The following is a 12,533-nucleotide window of genomic DNA, read 5'->3' as shown; positions in this document are numbered from 1 at the left end:
ATCTAGCCAAAAATGCTAAATATTTTTAGCATCATTTCACAAAGGATATTTAAAATCCACTTGTCACTTAATGACTTGAAAGTTTTCTCCAATGAAATCACTTTCATTGATTTATTGACAAACTACTGGCCATGGGATTAGAATACAAAAATAAAAAAAAAATGAGAGAAGAAAATTGTGTAAGGAATTTAAATTAAGAAGGTAATGGGACTGATTTTTACTCTGAAACAAAATTCTTGTACACTGGAAATGTAACTCTGACAGCAGCTGTTCATTGTACCATGGGAAGTTTAGCGCTGTCATTTTCCCAGGACTTATGAACAAAAATTTATGAAAACCCTCTTTTTCTAATTGATGAAAACCCTCTTTTTCTATTTTTATAAAAGATCTTTATCTTGTATAATACTGTAATCATTCAGTTGAGATCTTTGCAAATTAAAATTCTCTCATCTCAGTAAGATAGAGATAGAGGAGGGTTGACCTTACTTAAAAGTGAAATGGAAAGGTTATTTCATTTCTTTAAAATACTATCACTTACGAATTTTGTAAGGACAGTTTTATTATTATTATCATTATTTGAAAATATTAATAAACATAGTATGTACATACATGTACCATAAAAATTCTCTCATCTCAATGAAAGAGAGAGAGAGAGAGAATTATCATTTCTATTTTTTTTTTATTGATTTATTATTAAAAGCTTGAAAACTTATAAATGACATAAAAAATTAAACAAACACTTTTGCAGGGTTTTTTGAGGATTAGAAAATGTTCCTGTTGCGTTCGTGTCTGTGAAATACTCACGCATGATAATTAGTGAGGTTCCGATGAAAAGTTTGTAGTACGTATCGTGAATTTTGAATTCGCGCAACTCGAATTATGTAACACTGAGGTACTACTGTACACTGTGTTATACGCAAGCATACACACAAACAAAAAAACAAGACCATGCATACCTTGTTTCCTCTGAAGATCTTCCCATAGCGTGCCATGACCACATGACCTGTGACATCAATCCCAAGTTTGTCCAGTTTCTCAAAGTCTTCCACTCGACCATAGTTCACATAAATGACACCGACCCCTGGCTGTGTCATGATGTCACCTTGATATAAATACACAAATAAATAAATTATCTAAATAAATAAATTAATAAACAAAACTAGTGAGCTATCTAAGTCAGGTCTAACTGAAAAGGAAACAAAGAGAGACATATTAGAGCTCTTACATCATAGGAGCCAAAAGGTGAAAGACATTTTTGTAGCAAGGGACAAGAAAAAGGGACTACTATGATATTTAGGCCAAAGGCCAAGCACTGGGACTTATGAGGTCATTCAGTGCTGAAACAGAAATTGACAGCAAAAGGTTTGAAAGGTGTAACAGGAATAAAACCTCACAGTTGCACAATGAATCAATTGTTAGGAGAGGTTGCAAAGGATGATGGAAGAAAGAGAATATGAAAGGAGGTAGGTAGAGTAAAAGAAATGAAAGGGAGTTGCAGTTAGTGGCCATAGACACGCTGCAAAGAACCTTAAGTAATGCCTACAGTGCCCCGCACAAGGTGCACTGTATTGCGAAAGAGAATAGGGAGAGAATCCCAAAAGCCTTCAAGAAACATTATTTGTACTGCATTATCTTATATTGGAAGGGTCCTTATTTAGGGTATAATAGCTGGTGCTTATCAAGTTGCTCTAGACTAGGTGGTGACCATACAATCATTGTTTCCAAAATTAGCCAGTGACATAGATCCTGTGCGTATCATAATAACCCAAAGTCTTAGGTTTAAATCCCTTGCTTGTGGGTATACCCAAGCATGGTACTTTCTATTATTATTCATTCACCTAGTTTTAGTTCTATACAAGAAAACTATTGAGGTGGCCATTTGTCTGTCTGTCCGCCCTCAGATCTTAAAAACTACTGAGGCTAGAGTGCTGCAAATTGGCATTTTGATCATCACCCTCCAATCATCAAACATAAAACTGCAGCCTTCTAATCTCAGTAGTTTTTTTTATCTTATTCAAGGTTAAAGTTAGCAATGATTGTGCATCAGGCACCACTATAAGTGCCAACAACACAAGCCACCAACAGGCCATGACCGAAAGTTTCATGGGGTGTAGCTGAGATGGGTTGTGGCTGAGTGTTTCATAAAGAATTATACACTACTTATACAGAAAACTCAATTGTGCCGAAGAAACTTCTGCACATTTTTTACTTGTTTATTTATCAATTTAAAATGTCTCATGCAATTTTATATACCTAGGTTCTCCCCTAATAATTTGTTCTGTCAGATTTCCCCAACATATTGTTAGAGCACGAATGATTCCGCCCCTCTTTTCTATCTAGTGCAGTTTCTGCTTCATTCCCATCTGGCCTTTCCCACAAGTCGTTTTGAGCCTGCTACTTCTGTGTCTAACACTTTCCTGACTAATTGGATGATATATGTAGAAATCACAAGGACTGGACTATTCTCCTATCTGGAGACTTTAACTTTCCTTTCGTAGACTGGAAAGAACGAATAGGAGATTGCGGTTGTATTTATACATATAAAAAAGAGAGTAATAGTAGCGCAGAAGATAAGAGGCAATTCGAAAAGCTATTAGATATGCTACTAGAATACAACATTCAACAAAATCTACCACCTACCAAAAGAAAGGAAAAATACTTTAGACCTAGTATTTGGGAATGAGGTGAATTATGTTAAAGAAATAATAGTTTATAATGCGAATATTTCAGACCATAATGTCATAGAATTAACAGTCCATTCCAAAGCAAGTGAAAACAGAGATACGCAAGAAATGAAAAAGTGGGAAGGATATGGAAAATACAACTTCTACAGTAAAAATATAAAATGGTCAGAAATAAATGAAGAATTAAACAAAGATTGGGATAACATTTTCGTAAGTGATGACATAAGAGTAAATACGGAGATACTATATAAAATATTAGAGAAAATAGTGGGAAATATCTACCGAAGAAGAAAAGTAAACATCAGTCATGCATACCAAGAGACAGAAGGATCTTGTTCCAGAAAATCAGAAAGTGGAAAAAAGGTCTTGCAAAAGAAAAAAATGCATGGAAAGTTATAGAACTAAAAAGTAAGATAGAAAATGCAGAACAAAAGATTATACAATCAAAAGAAAATGAAAAACGGGACTTGGAAGAAAAAACCTTAGTAAATATCAAGCAAAACCCCAAACTATTATACTCGTACGCAAAAAAGATAAATAAAAAGAAGAATAGGAAATAGGCCCTCTAAGATTGAAGGGCAGATAACGAATGAAAAAAAGGAAATATGCAACATATTGGCAGAACGATATAAGAGAGAATTCACCCCTAGAATTGATAATGAAGATAATGATACAGAAGTAAGGGACGAAAATAGTGAATATTTAGCTGACATAGATATTAATGAAGCTGATATTGTGCAGGCTATTAATGAAATTAAAAATGGAGCTGCTGCAGGTCCTGATGGTGTTCCTGCTATTTTGTTAAAGAAAGTAGTTCATTCTATTGCAAAGCCACTTGCAATATTATTAAGACAAAGTGTACATACAGGCAAGATTTATGATGAGCACAAATTAGCATATATTACCCCTACTTTCAAAAGTGGATCAAGAATAGAGGCAAGTAATTATAGACCTGTGAGTCTAACATCACATATTATGAAAGTGTATGAAAGGGTAATGAAGAAAAATATCATGAAACATTTAATAAAAAATAATTTGTTTAATATAGGACAACATGGTTTCGTACCCGGAAAAGGTACACAAACCCAACTGTTAGTCCACTGTGAGAACATATACAAAAATATGAAAAGCGGAAATGAAACAGATGTGGTTATCTAGACTTTGCAAAAGCTTTTGACAAGGTAGACCATAATATATTAGCGAAGACAATTAGAAAACACATCGTGGATAAAGTAGGAAGATGGTTAAAAGAATTTTTACACAACAGAAAAAGAGAAGTTATTGCAAACGATGAGAATCGGATGAAGCTAAGGTAATATCCGGTGTGCCACAAGGTACGGTGTTAGCTGCAATACTGTTTGCTATTATGATTGCAGACATAGACAGTAATGTTAAGGACTCGGTAGTGAGTAATTTCGCCGATGACACAAGAATAAGTAGAGAAATTACTTGTGATGAAGATAGGAACGTGCTACAAAGAGACCTTAACAAAGTATATGATTGGGCAGAGGTAAATAGGATGGTATTTAACTCTGATAAATTTGAATCAATAAATTATGGAGACAGAGAAGGAAAGCTATATGCATATAGGGGACCTAATAATGAGACAATCACAAATAAGGAAGAATTTAAAGACCTTGGTGTGATGATGAATAGGAACATGTTATGCAATGATCAAATAGCAATTCTATTGGCAAAATGTAAAGCAAAAATGGGAATGTTGTTACGGCACTTCAAAACAAGAAAAGCTGAACACATGATTATGCTTTATAAAACATATGTTCGTAGTCCACTTGAATATTGCAATATGATATGGTACCCACACTATCAAAAGGATATTGCACAAATAGAGAATGTACAAAGGTCCTTTACAGCTAGAATAGAAGAAGTTAAGGACCTTGACTACTGGGAAAGACTACAATAATTCAAATGATATAGTCTAGAAAGGAGAAGAGGACGCTACATGATAATTCAGGCATGGAAACAGATAGAAGGAATAACCGAAAATATCATGGAGCTAAAAATATCAGAAAGAGCAAGCAGAGGTAGATTAATAGTGCCCAAAACTATACCAGGAAAAATAAGGAAAGCATACAGGACATTAATCCACTACGCACCAGCATTGATAATGCAGCGTCTATTCAATGCGTTGCCAGCTCATCTGAGGAATATATCAGGAGTGAGCGTAGATGTGTTCAAGAATAAGCTCGACAAATATCTCAGCTGCATCCCAGACCATCCAAGATTGGAAGATGCAAAATATACCGGAAGATGTACTAGCAACTCGCTGGTAGACATTAGAGGTGCCTCACACTGAGGGACCTGGGGCAACCCGAACACGATGTAAGGTCTGTAAGGTAAGGTATCCCTTTTCACTACATGCCCAAACCATCTTGGTGTCACCAAGATCTCAGGTCTATTTTCCTGTCTCTTGCTACCACATTTCTTCACCAGTTTCTCATTTGTAATCTGATCTTCCCACTACGCTAATGCCACGATTCTTTGCTTTTATGTACCAGTTGTTCAGTAGGTTTCCACTTCACAACCCTGTGTGTTTCCAAGGTAAGGCAAATTCTACCTCTACTATACCTTACCATCCCACCACAACAATGTACACTGTATCCCTCTCTTTATCATTTACTCGTTATTCCCTAAGGGGAATAGTGCCGTCAGTGCACATCACACGATGCACTGTTGGCTTTACTTGAGGTTCTAAGCAGTGTCCCTATGGCCACTAGCTGCAACCCTTTTCATTATATTTACTGTATCTCTGTTCATATTCTATTTCTTCCATCTTTCTTTCCACCATCTCCTACCAATTGTTTCATAGTGCAACTGCGAAGTTTGCCTCCTGTTCCACCTTTGAAATAGCATTTACCCTCTATTTCCTTTTCAGCTATGAATGACTTTGTAAGTCCCAGCGCTTGGCTTTTGGTCTAAATTTCATAGTCCATCACACTCTTGTACGTAATACATTTCAAGCATCATGAATCTCTTAGCCTATGGATACTTGCATAATCTATACAGACTCACCTGCTGGGCTATAGCCATTGAAAGCAACGACCAAATCTGGGTCGTTGTCGTCCTCATGCAACACCTCTTCTTTGAATTTGCTCGTGAATACAACCTTCTTGGAGCCGTCCATGATTGTAATCTAAACATAAGAGGTAATAATCAGTTTAGCAATGTAAATAAGTAGTGTAAATATATAAACAGTTTTAATTACAATAACATACTAATGATAATAATAACTATAGTAGATTCACATCAGCTGTGTATTTGATGTCTAGGCCAGTCCCTTACGACGCTCCTGATTGGCTGTTGATAAGCCAATCACAGGGCTGGAAACACTCAGTCTCTCTCGAGAGTTCACATAGGCAGGACATATGTTCCACATCTCTTGAAAGATACTTTTGAAAGATATCCCTCAGGAGAGGTGAAACACAGATCCTACCCACATGAACTCTCTCGTGAGACTGAGCGTTTCCAGACCTGTGATTGGCTTGTCAACAGCCAATCACGAGTGTTGTAAGGGACTGGCCTAGACATCAAATGCACAGTTGATGTGAATCTACTATAGTAACGAAATCCTGTGAGATTCGAGGGACGTTAAACTCTTGTGTTACTGTTGGCTGGATTGAACTGGCAGATGATGTTGATTAGTTTTGACTGGTTTCTTATTCAATTCATTAAACTGGAAATTGTTAAGTTTACATGACTGATACCATATTTATCACTATGCATAATAATTGTATACATATATGAACAAAGAGTATAACGCATGCTTATAAAGCTAGGAGCCATTTCTCAATTAATGAAATTATTAATACAATGCAAAGTTTATTTCTACTGGTTTTTACCCAGAAAAATATTAAATTATGTTTCCAACATAATTGTTATTTTTATCGATGTGCCCATAAATTAGTGTAACTACATATTTCAGATAAGTGGCAGTCAATTCTAAATCTTCACCTTCAAAATTATCAAGATTATTCAGTATCATAACATCCTTGTGGGTTTAGAATGAACTGTAATAATATAATTCTATGCTTAAATAATGGCGATTTATATAATGCATACCCAATATAAATATACATATGTTCCATCTAAAAGTACGTGAAGAATGTCAAAAAGACGTCATGTTGATGATCAATCTTGCATTATTTTGCAAAAACACTTAAAATCAGTTTAATGCAACATTCAATGATAACTCTCTATGATGATTTAGATTTAGATAATGTAATGCAACTAAATCCTGTTCTGAATCACAAAGCATAAATTCAAACTTCCTGAAAATATATAACCTTCACCAATATTACTGCTAGCATCTATGACGATGTTTTATCTAACAAATTTGATTAGTTACTGGGTTGAGGAAATTTACAGACAATTGTCTTCAGCGACAGTGATAAAGGTTAAACTTTGTGCTAAAAAATACGGCCCAGAAACAATTAAAATTTTTTGTAAAATTAAAGAAAATCTTGGATCCATATCCAAATCTATCTCAAAAACTACTAAATTTTTCTCGGGTCCATAAGCCTTCCGTCAAATAAGTCACTAAATTCATCAGTAACCTTTTGAAATATCTTATGAGCAACAGAGTAATGTAGAAGGGTGAATTCCCAATCTCATCAACCTTGTTCATTTTGGAGGTTTTTCAAGCTGGGGCTCTTTCTGTTTATCAATTAAAGGCTAATGTTTTCTCAAATACCCAGTCCCCAAGATCCGAACTTAGTTTACTTACTACTAAATGAATATTATAAAGAAACAGAAAACTGTCACACGAATTTACCAGGTTTGGATCGGTGTGATTAGGGTAGCTCAGAAGCACTTCATATGGAACGAGCTCCGCTGTGTCGAACCCGGCTGCGACGAACCTCTGTTTAATTAGCATCGCCAGTTCGTCGTCTCTGGCTGTGCCCGCGAGATGGGGTTTTCTGCTCAACTCCCTGGTGGAAGTTATTATTAAATAAGCACACAATATTAGATGCTTCATTCATCTACACAAAAGGACTATCAAAAGGGAAATGAACCATCCCATATGCAATCTGTCATTCACCTTGACCTTTCATGCACTCTTTCACTTCACAGATGCTGAGGACCCTTCTTTCCAATAACTCTTTCAATCCATCTTTCTCACATTTTCTGGGACCTCTTCTCCTCTTTAACATTAACCTTTACGAATTGTGCACTCTTTTTCACCAACCTATTATCCTCCATTCTTTCAATATGAACAAATCCCCTCAAAACACTCTGTTCCATCCTTCCACCTATTCAAAGATTTTATACAACTGCTACATATCTCCATATCTCATAGCCTTTGAATTCCCCTTGTACTGAATATGCTACATAAACAATTTCTCTCAACTGCTGCAAACTCCAAGACTCTTCCCTTTCTTTTGCATTCACCCTCCTACCTTGAATAATTCATCTATTCTGTAACTTACCTTGTCTATCATCCTACCAACATCTATTATATTTTGAGTCTAAATACATACCTGTAGAACAAATCTAGTGCTACTATTCTTCCACCATCTATGACTACCTACATTCTCTGTTCCATCTTCCTGGTTTTCATTTCATCTCATAACATTATTCTTGCTCACATTTACTCTCAATTTCTCCTGTCACAAATGCTTTAAAACTTCCAAAAGTTCCAGCAGTGTATTTTCACTATCCCAATTAATACTGTACTATCTGAGAACACCAGCAGTCCGCACTCTATTCCAAGCATATTTTTATATACTATTTCAGTTCCCACCTACATCCACTGTCATTTTTCTGACTCCATCCCAATCCATAAAGACCCACTTCTGCACTGAACCAATCACTCTCTCTTCTACGTATTTTTACACACTCAGCTTCTATCTTCCCATCTCTGCTTTACATTTACTCTATTCCTCCTCTAGACCTTCCACTCAATTTTGTTGCCGATTCTATTTACGTATGCCTCCTGCAGCTCTTTTTCTTTTATTTTATATTATGTAGCTACTACTTCCCCATAAATGCTGCTTTTATTATGTATACACACAAACACACACATATGCACATATATAAATTCAAACACACTAACATTACCATCCATTACCACACAATGCCCGACTCACTTCAAGTTATTCCTCAAGTTAGTTGTGCTGATGAGGTCCAAGATCATTTGGGTCTCTTCTGTCTCAGATGCCCACTTGTCTTCGATGAGTTTCTGGTAGGTCCTGGGAAAGAAAAATCAAATCTCTGTCAAGACTGGTTGAGGTTACACTTCAAGTCTCGGATTCTGACGTGGCTCCATCTTCCTGTCAGTGTTGGGGTGAGGATTAACTTTATATTTCGTGATATTACTTGACTGCCGATATGGGTATAAGTATGGGTATGGTATGGATACAGGTATTGTTATTGGTTTGGTATGGTATGGGTACGGTACGGGTATGGGTATGGATATAGGTATGGGCATGGTAATATGGGTATGGGTATGGGTATGGGTATGGATATGGGTATGGATATGGATATGGGTAGGATGGGTATGGTATGGATATGGGAACTAGCAAGTGCAAGCAATAGCGAGCATCTGCTAGTTTGTTATTCAAAGCTGTATCTTCCCTTTCACTGCCCTGTCATTTTAAATTTTTCTTTACTAATAACTAATCTCTTCTTTCTGTATTGCCCATTATTCTGTAACTTCTTTCAAATGAACCCCATATTGTTTGAGTTGTAGTCAAACCAATGCTGCGTGAATGGCAGCATCCCTTCTCAGAGAATGATATTACGTAAACCAATTCTCTCTTCTTCACGGGATTGCTGCTAGCTACAGAGCTATTCCTCGTGGGGAATAAATAGGCTGGGTACTGGTATGGCGGTTTAGTGTCTTGGTATCCAACTTGGATGTCCGGAGTTTGTACCACCCATAAGGCGACGAAAAAATCACCGACTCTGCACCAGGGTCAGTAACTGCCACAGGGTGAGGGGGGGGCGCGCGCGCGGTGTTTGGAGCTAACATGGCTGACATTCACTCAGCACCTTAAAGTGGTGGAGAATTGAAACAAACCAATTTTAACTCTAACTTTAACCTTTACCTGTATCTTAAAATTCTGTACTAGCACATTTGACTTATGCATACTGAGAGTGTTCACACATACACATTTTGTATCTTATGTATGGTATTACAATATGGTATGAACTGATATTGCTGTATAAGAATATTTTAATGGTGATGAAACCATGGTAGGCTGTAAGTAAACACAGGTAGGCTACCTACCTACCAAACTGTGTCATTTATGAGACAAAAAGGAGTTGTATTTTTTCTCAGTGCATATTCTTTTTAAGAATATGGGAGAAAAAGGAAGATATACGTAATACTTTTCAATAAATTTTTGTTCACAATTTTATGTTGTATTGACAAGGTAAGGTGAGGAAGGTTTATAGAGTTGCCCTTAAACACCCTTATATTTTTTTTTACTTGCCATTATCTAGATTTGCCTTATCCAACAGTGCTTTTGGCTGGCTCCTATTAATCCAGATAATAGACGGATTTCTGTATATAAGTACCAAATTAGCTTTAGCATATCAGAGCTAATACATAAATGCAATACAACTGTGTCAGACTTAGGCAAATTTGGCTAAATACTATATCACAATATGAAAATCTAAAGAGACCATAACAAACTACGTAGCTGTTTTGTTTGCAAGGGATTTTATCTTCAACCTGTGACCTTGTCCTTTGCCCAAGGAACTGATCATAAAATCTGTTTGGCATGAGACCAAAGTCTAATCATTTGCTTCATTTGCTGCAGGCTGATGTCATTATTAAGCTCAGCATCTATGACGACTACAGTAGTTTTGCAAATGTTGGAAAAGAAAATCAGCAACACTGTAATGTCTGATGGCTTACGCTCATGTTTTCCACTGGGCCATTAAAGCATATTTACATCAGAAAAGATGAGAAAAAGACAAAATAATACATATTCGTATAAAGGCAGATGAGATGCACCATCACTCTTACATTCACTACAACAAGAATAGTACCTCACTAAAGGCATAATCTTTGATGGAACACATTTAGCTTTGACCTACAACAGTTGTGTAACTACTGGGTACATAATTCATGGATTCAAGAAAAACACTTACATGATAATCTTTTTATCTTCTTCAGTAATGGAGGGCGTGATCAAGTGCCCAACTAGCACTCCTATCAGTATGCCCATGGAGGCACATAGCATTGCTGCCAACATCCCTCTGTGTTTGCTGAACATCTGAAAGGATGAAAAGGACTTTGTAATTACCATACCTCTAGAAATATCCCATTAGAATCATCAAGTGAAAATGTTTAAATTATCAACCATTTGGGCTTTCAAAATACGAAAATGAGATTTTAAGCAAAATTCACTGGGCTTCAGAATCCCAAAGGTAGTAGTGTAGATCTTTATCACAGATATGTTGGCAATTCTCTTTTGATTAATCTTTACACTTAACAAGCCACTCTCCTATCTATACAAAAACAAAAACCTGTCATGGATCAGACACTTGCACTTTCTACACATTAGGGAGGAAGGGGAGGGAGAAGGAATCTCTCAGGTAGCTAGATACCCCAGGGGGGAGGGGTAACGGACAGGATCTCAGGTTACCAATATTATTTAGTTTCTGTTTTCAATCTCCTTCAAAAACAGGCTTGTATTGATTTGAGTTTAGGTGAATGTTACTTTACTTTGTTAGCTGCATCGAAGCTGACATGCTAAGTTTTCAGGAACATTATGACCCCAATTCTAAGTGGGTAGGTGAGTAATTGCTAGGATACCCGAAGTCTATAGCCTTGCGGCACCAGCCCCTTCAAATGGGGAAAAGATATAAGACTGAAGAGACACATAAAAGAATAAAACAATCAAAGCGTCACATAAATGCCAACTCTTCTGTGGACAGCAACTAACACAATATACAAGGAAAAGGTGGTAAAAGTGAAATCATAAAATCTAGACTCTGTTTCTGTCAGCAGGATTACAGTTTATAACAATGAACAGCTTCAATATGTACTACATTGTTATTGTCTTCTGCCCAGCAACTGTTATTAGGGAACCAGATTGTGCCTAGAATATAATTAGAAAATACCTGAGCACGTGGAAACTTCTTAATTTTATTGATTACGACAAAAACACAAAAACTGATGTGTGCATTCTTTCCTCTGCAAAGAACAATGAATCTCAGCGAGCTACTGACGGAAACCAGCAGCCCTAGAAAAGTAATTGTGAGATAGAGAAAACAATATAAACTGGATGCAGCTGATGCAGACATTGTTTTTAAGAAAAAACAAAAACTTATAATTTGGTAATATATTGATTTTAATGCTAGTTTAAATTCACAAGAAGATTAATACAGAAATGGCCTCTTCATTTTGCTAATGTGCAATAGCATATTTGAAAAGAAAAATTCATGCACCAGTGCAACTTGGAGACGTCCTCTAAATACGGATGTATTCTACCTCAGGAAAGGTATTCTCAGGTGCGTTTTCCCACATAATCAGCTCATAAGACTCATATTGGCAGTTTGTATTGCTCTTGGGAAGATTTCTGTTGAGTCATGCTTGTTTTTCACCAGAGTTTTGTCCTTGAATGGCATCCAAAACTTTAAAGATTGAATCAGTATCTAAAAAAGAGAGTCCTCAAGGGTTGCAATAGAAGTTGGGAGAAAATGACACACCTTGGCAGGAGGAAAAAGTGAATTGGAAATGAGGTGTATTGACGGGTATTTCTAGGCTGCTTGATACTTGATAAGGAACCATTTTTCCTCTCAACTCTTACTTTCTCTCTTTCTGGCTATACTGCAACCCATGACAGTTGAATAGCAACCACAGATATAATTCATTGC

At 36.4% G+C, this 12,533-nt stretch overlaps 1 protein-coding gene across 2 annotated transcripts in view; it reads right to left on the bottom strand.

The window, feature by feature from the left end:
• The window catches only part of LOC135218474 (N-acetylated-alpha-linked acidic dipeptidase 2-like), a 93,018-nt gene that overhangs the window by 26,110 nt on the left and 54,375 nt on the right, over positions 1-12,533 (bottom strand). For both annotated transcript variants that reach the window (XM_064254800.1, XM_064254799.1), the window contains exons 2-6: positions 10,803-10,927; positions 8,792-8,893; positions 7,477-7,633; positions 5,718-5,838; positions 957-1,102 (exon numbers count right to left, since the gene is read on the bottom strand). In XM_064254800.1, coding sequence (XP_064110870.1) covers positions 957-1,102; positions 5,718-5,838; positions 7,477-7,633; positions 8,792-8,893; positions 10,803-10,927 — 651 coding nt within the window. The remainder of the gene's footprint in view (positions 1-956; positions 1,103-5,717; positions 5,839-7,476; positions 7,634-8,791; positions 8,894-10,802; positions 10,928-12,533) is intronic.

This window comes from Macrobrachium nipponense, chromosome 9 (assembly GCF_015104395.2).
Source record: "Macrobrachium nipponense isolate FS-2020 chromosome 9, ASM1510439v2, whole genome shotgun sequence".
Classification (NCBI taxonomy): domain Eukaryota; kingdom Metazoa; phylum Arthropoda; class Malacostraca; order Decapoda; family Palaemonidae; genus Macrobrachium; species Macrobrachium nipponense.
This window is presented reverse-complemented; position numbering and strand designations above follow the sequence as displayed.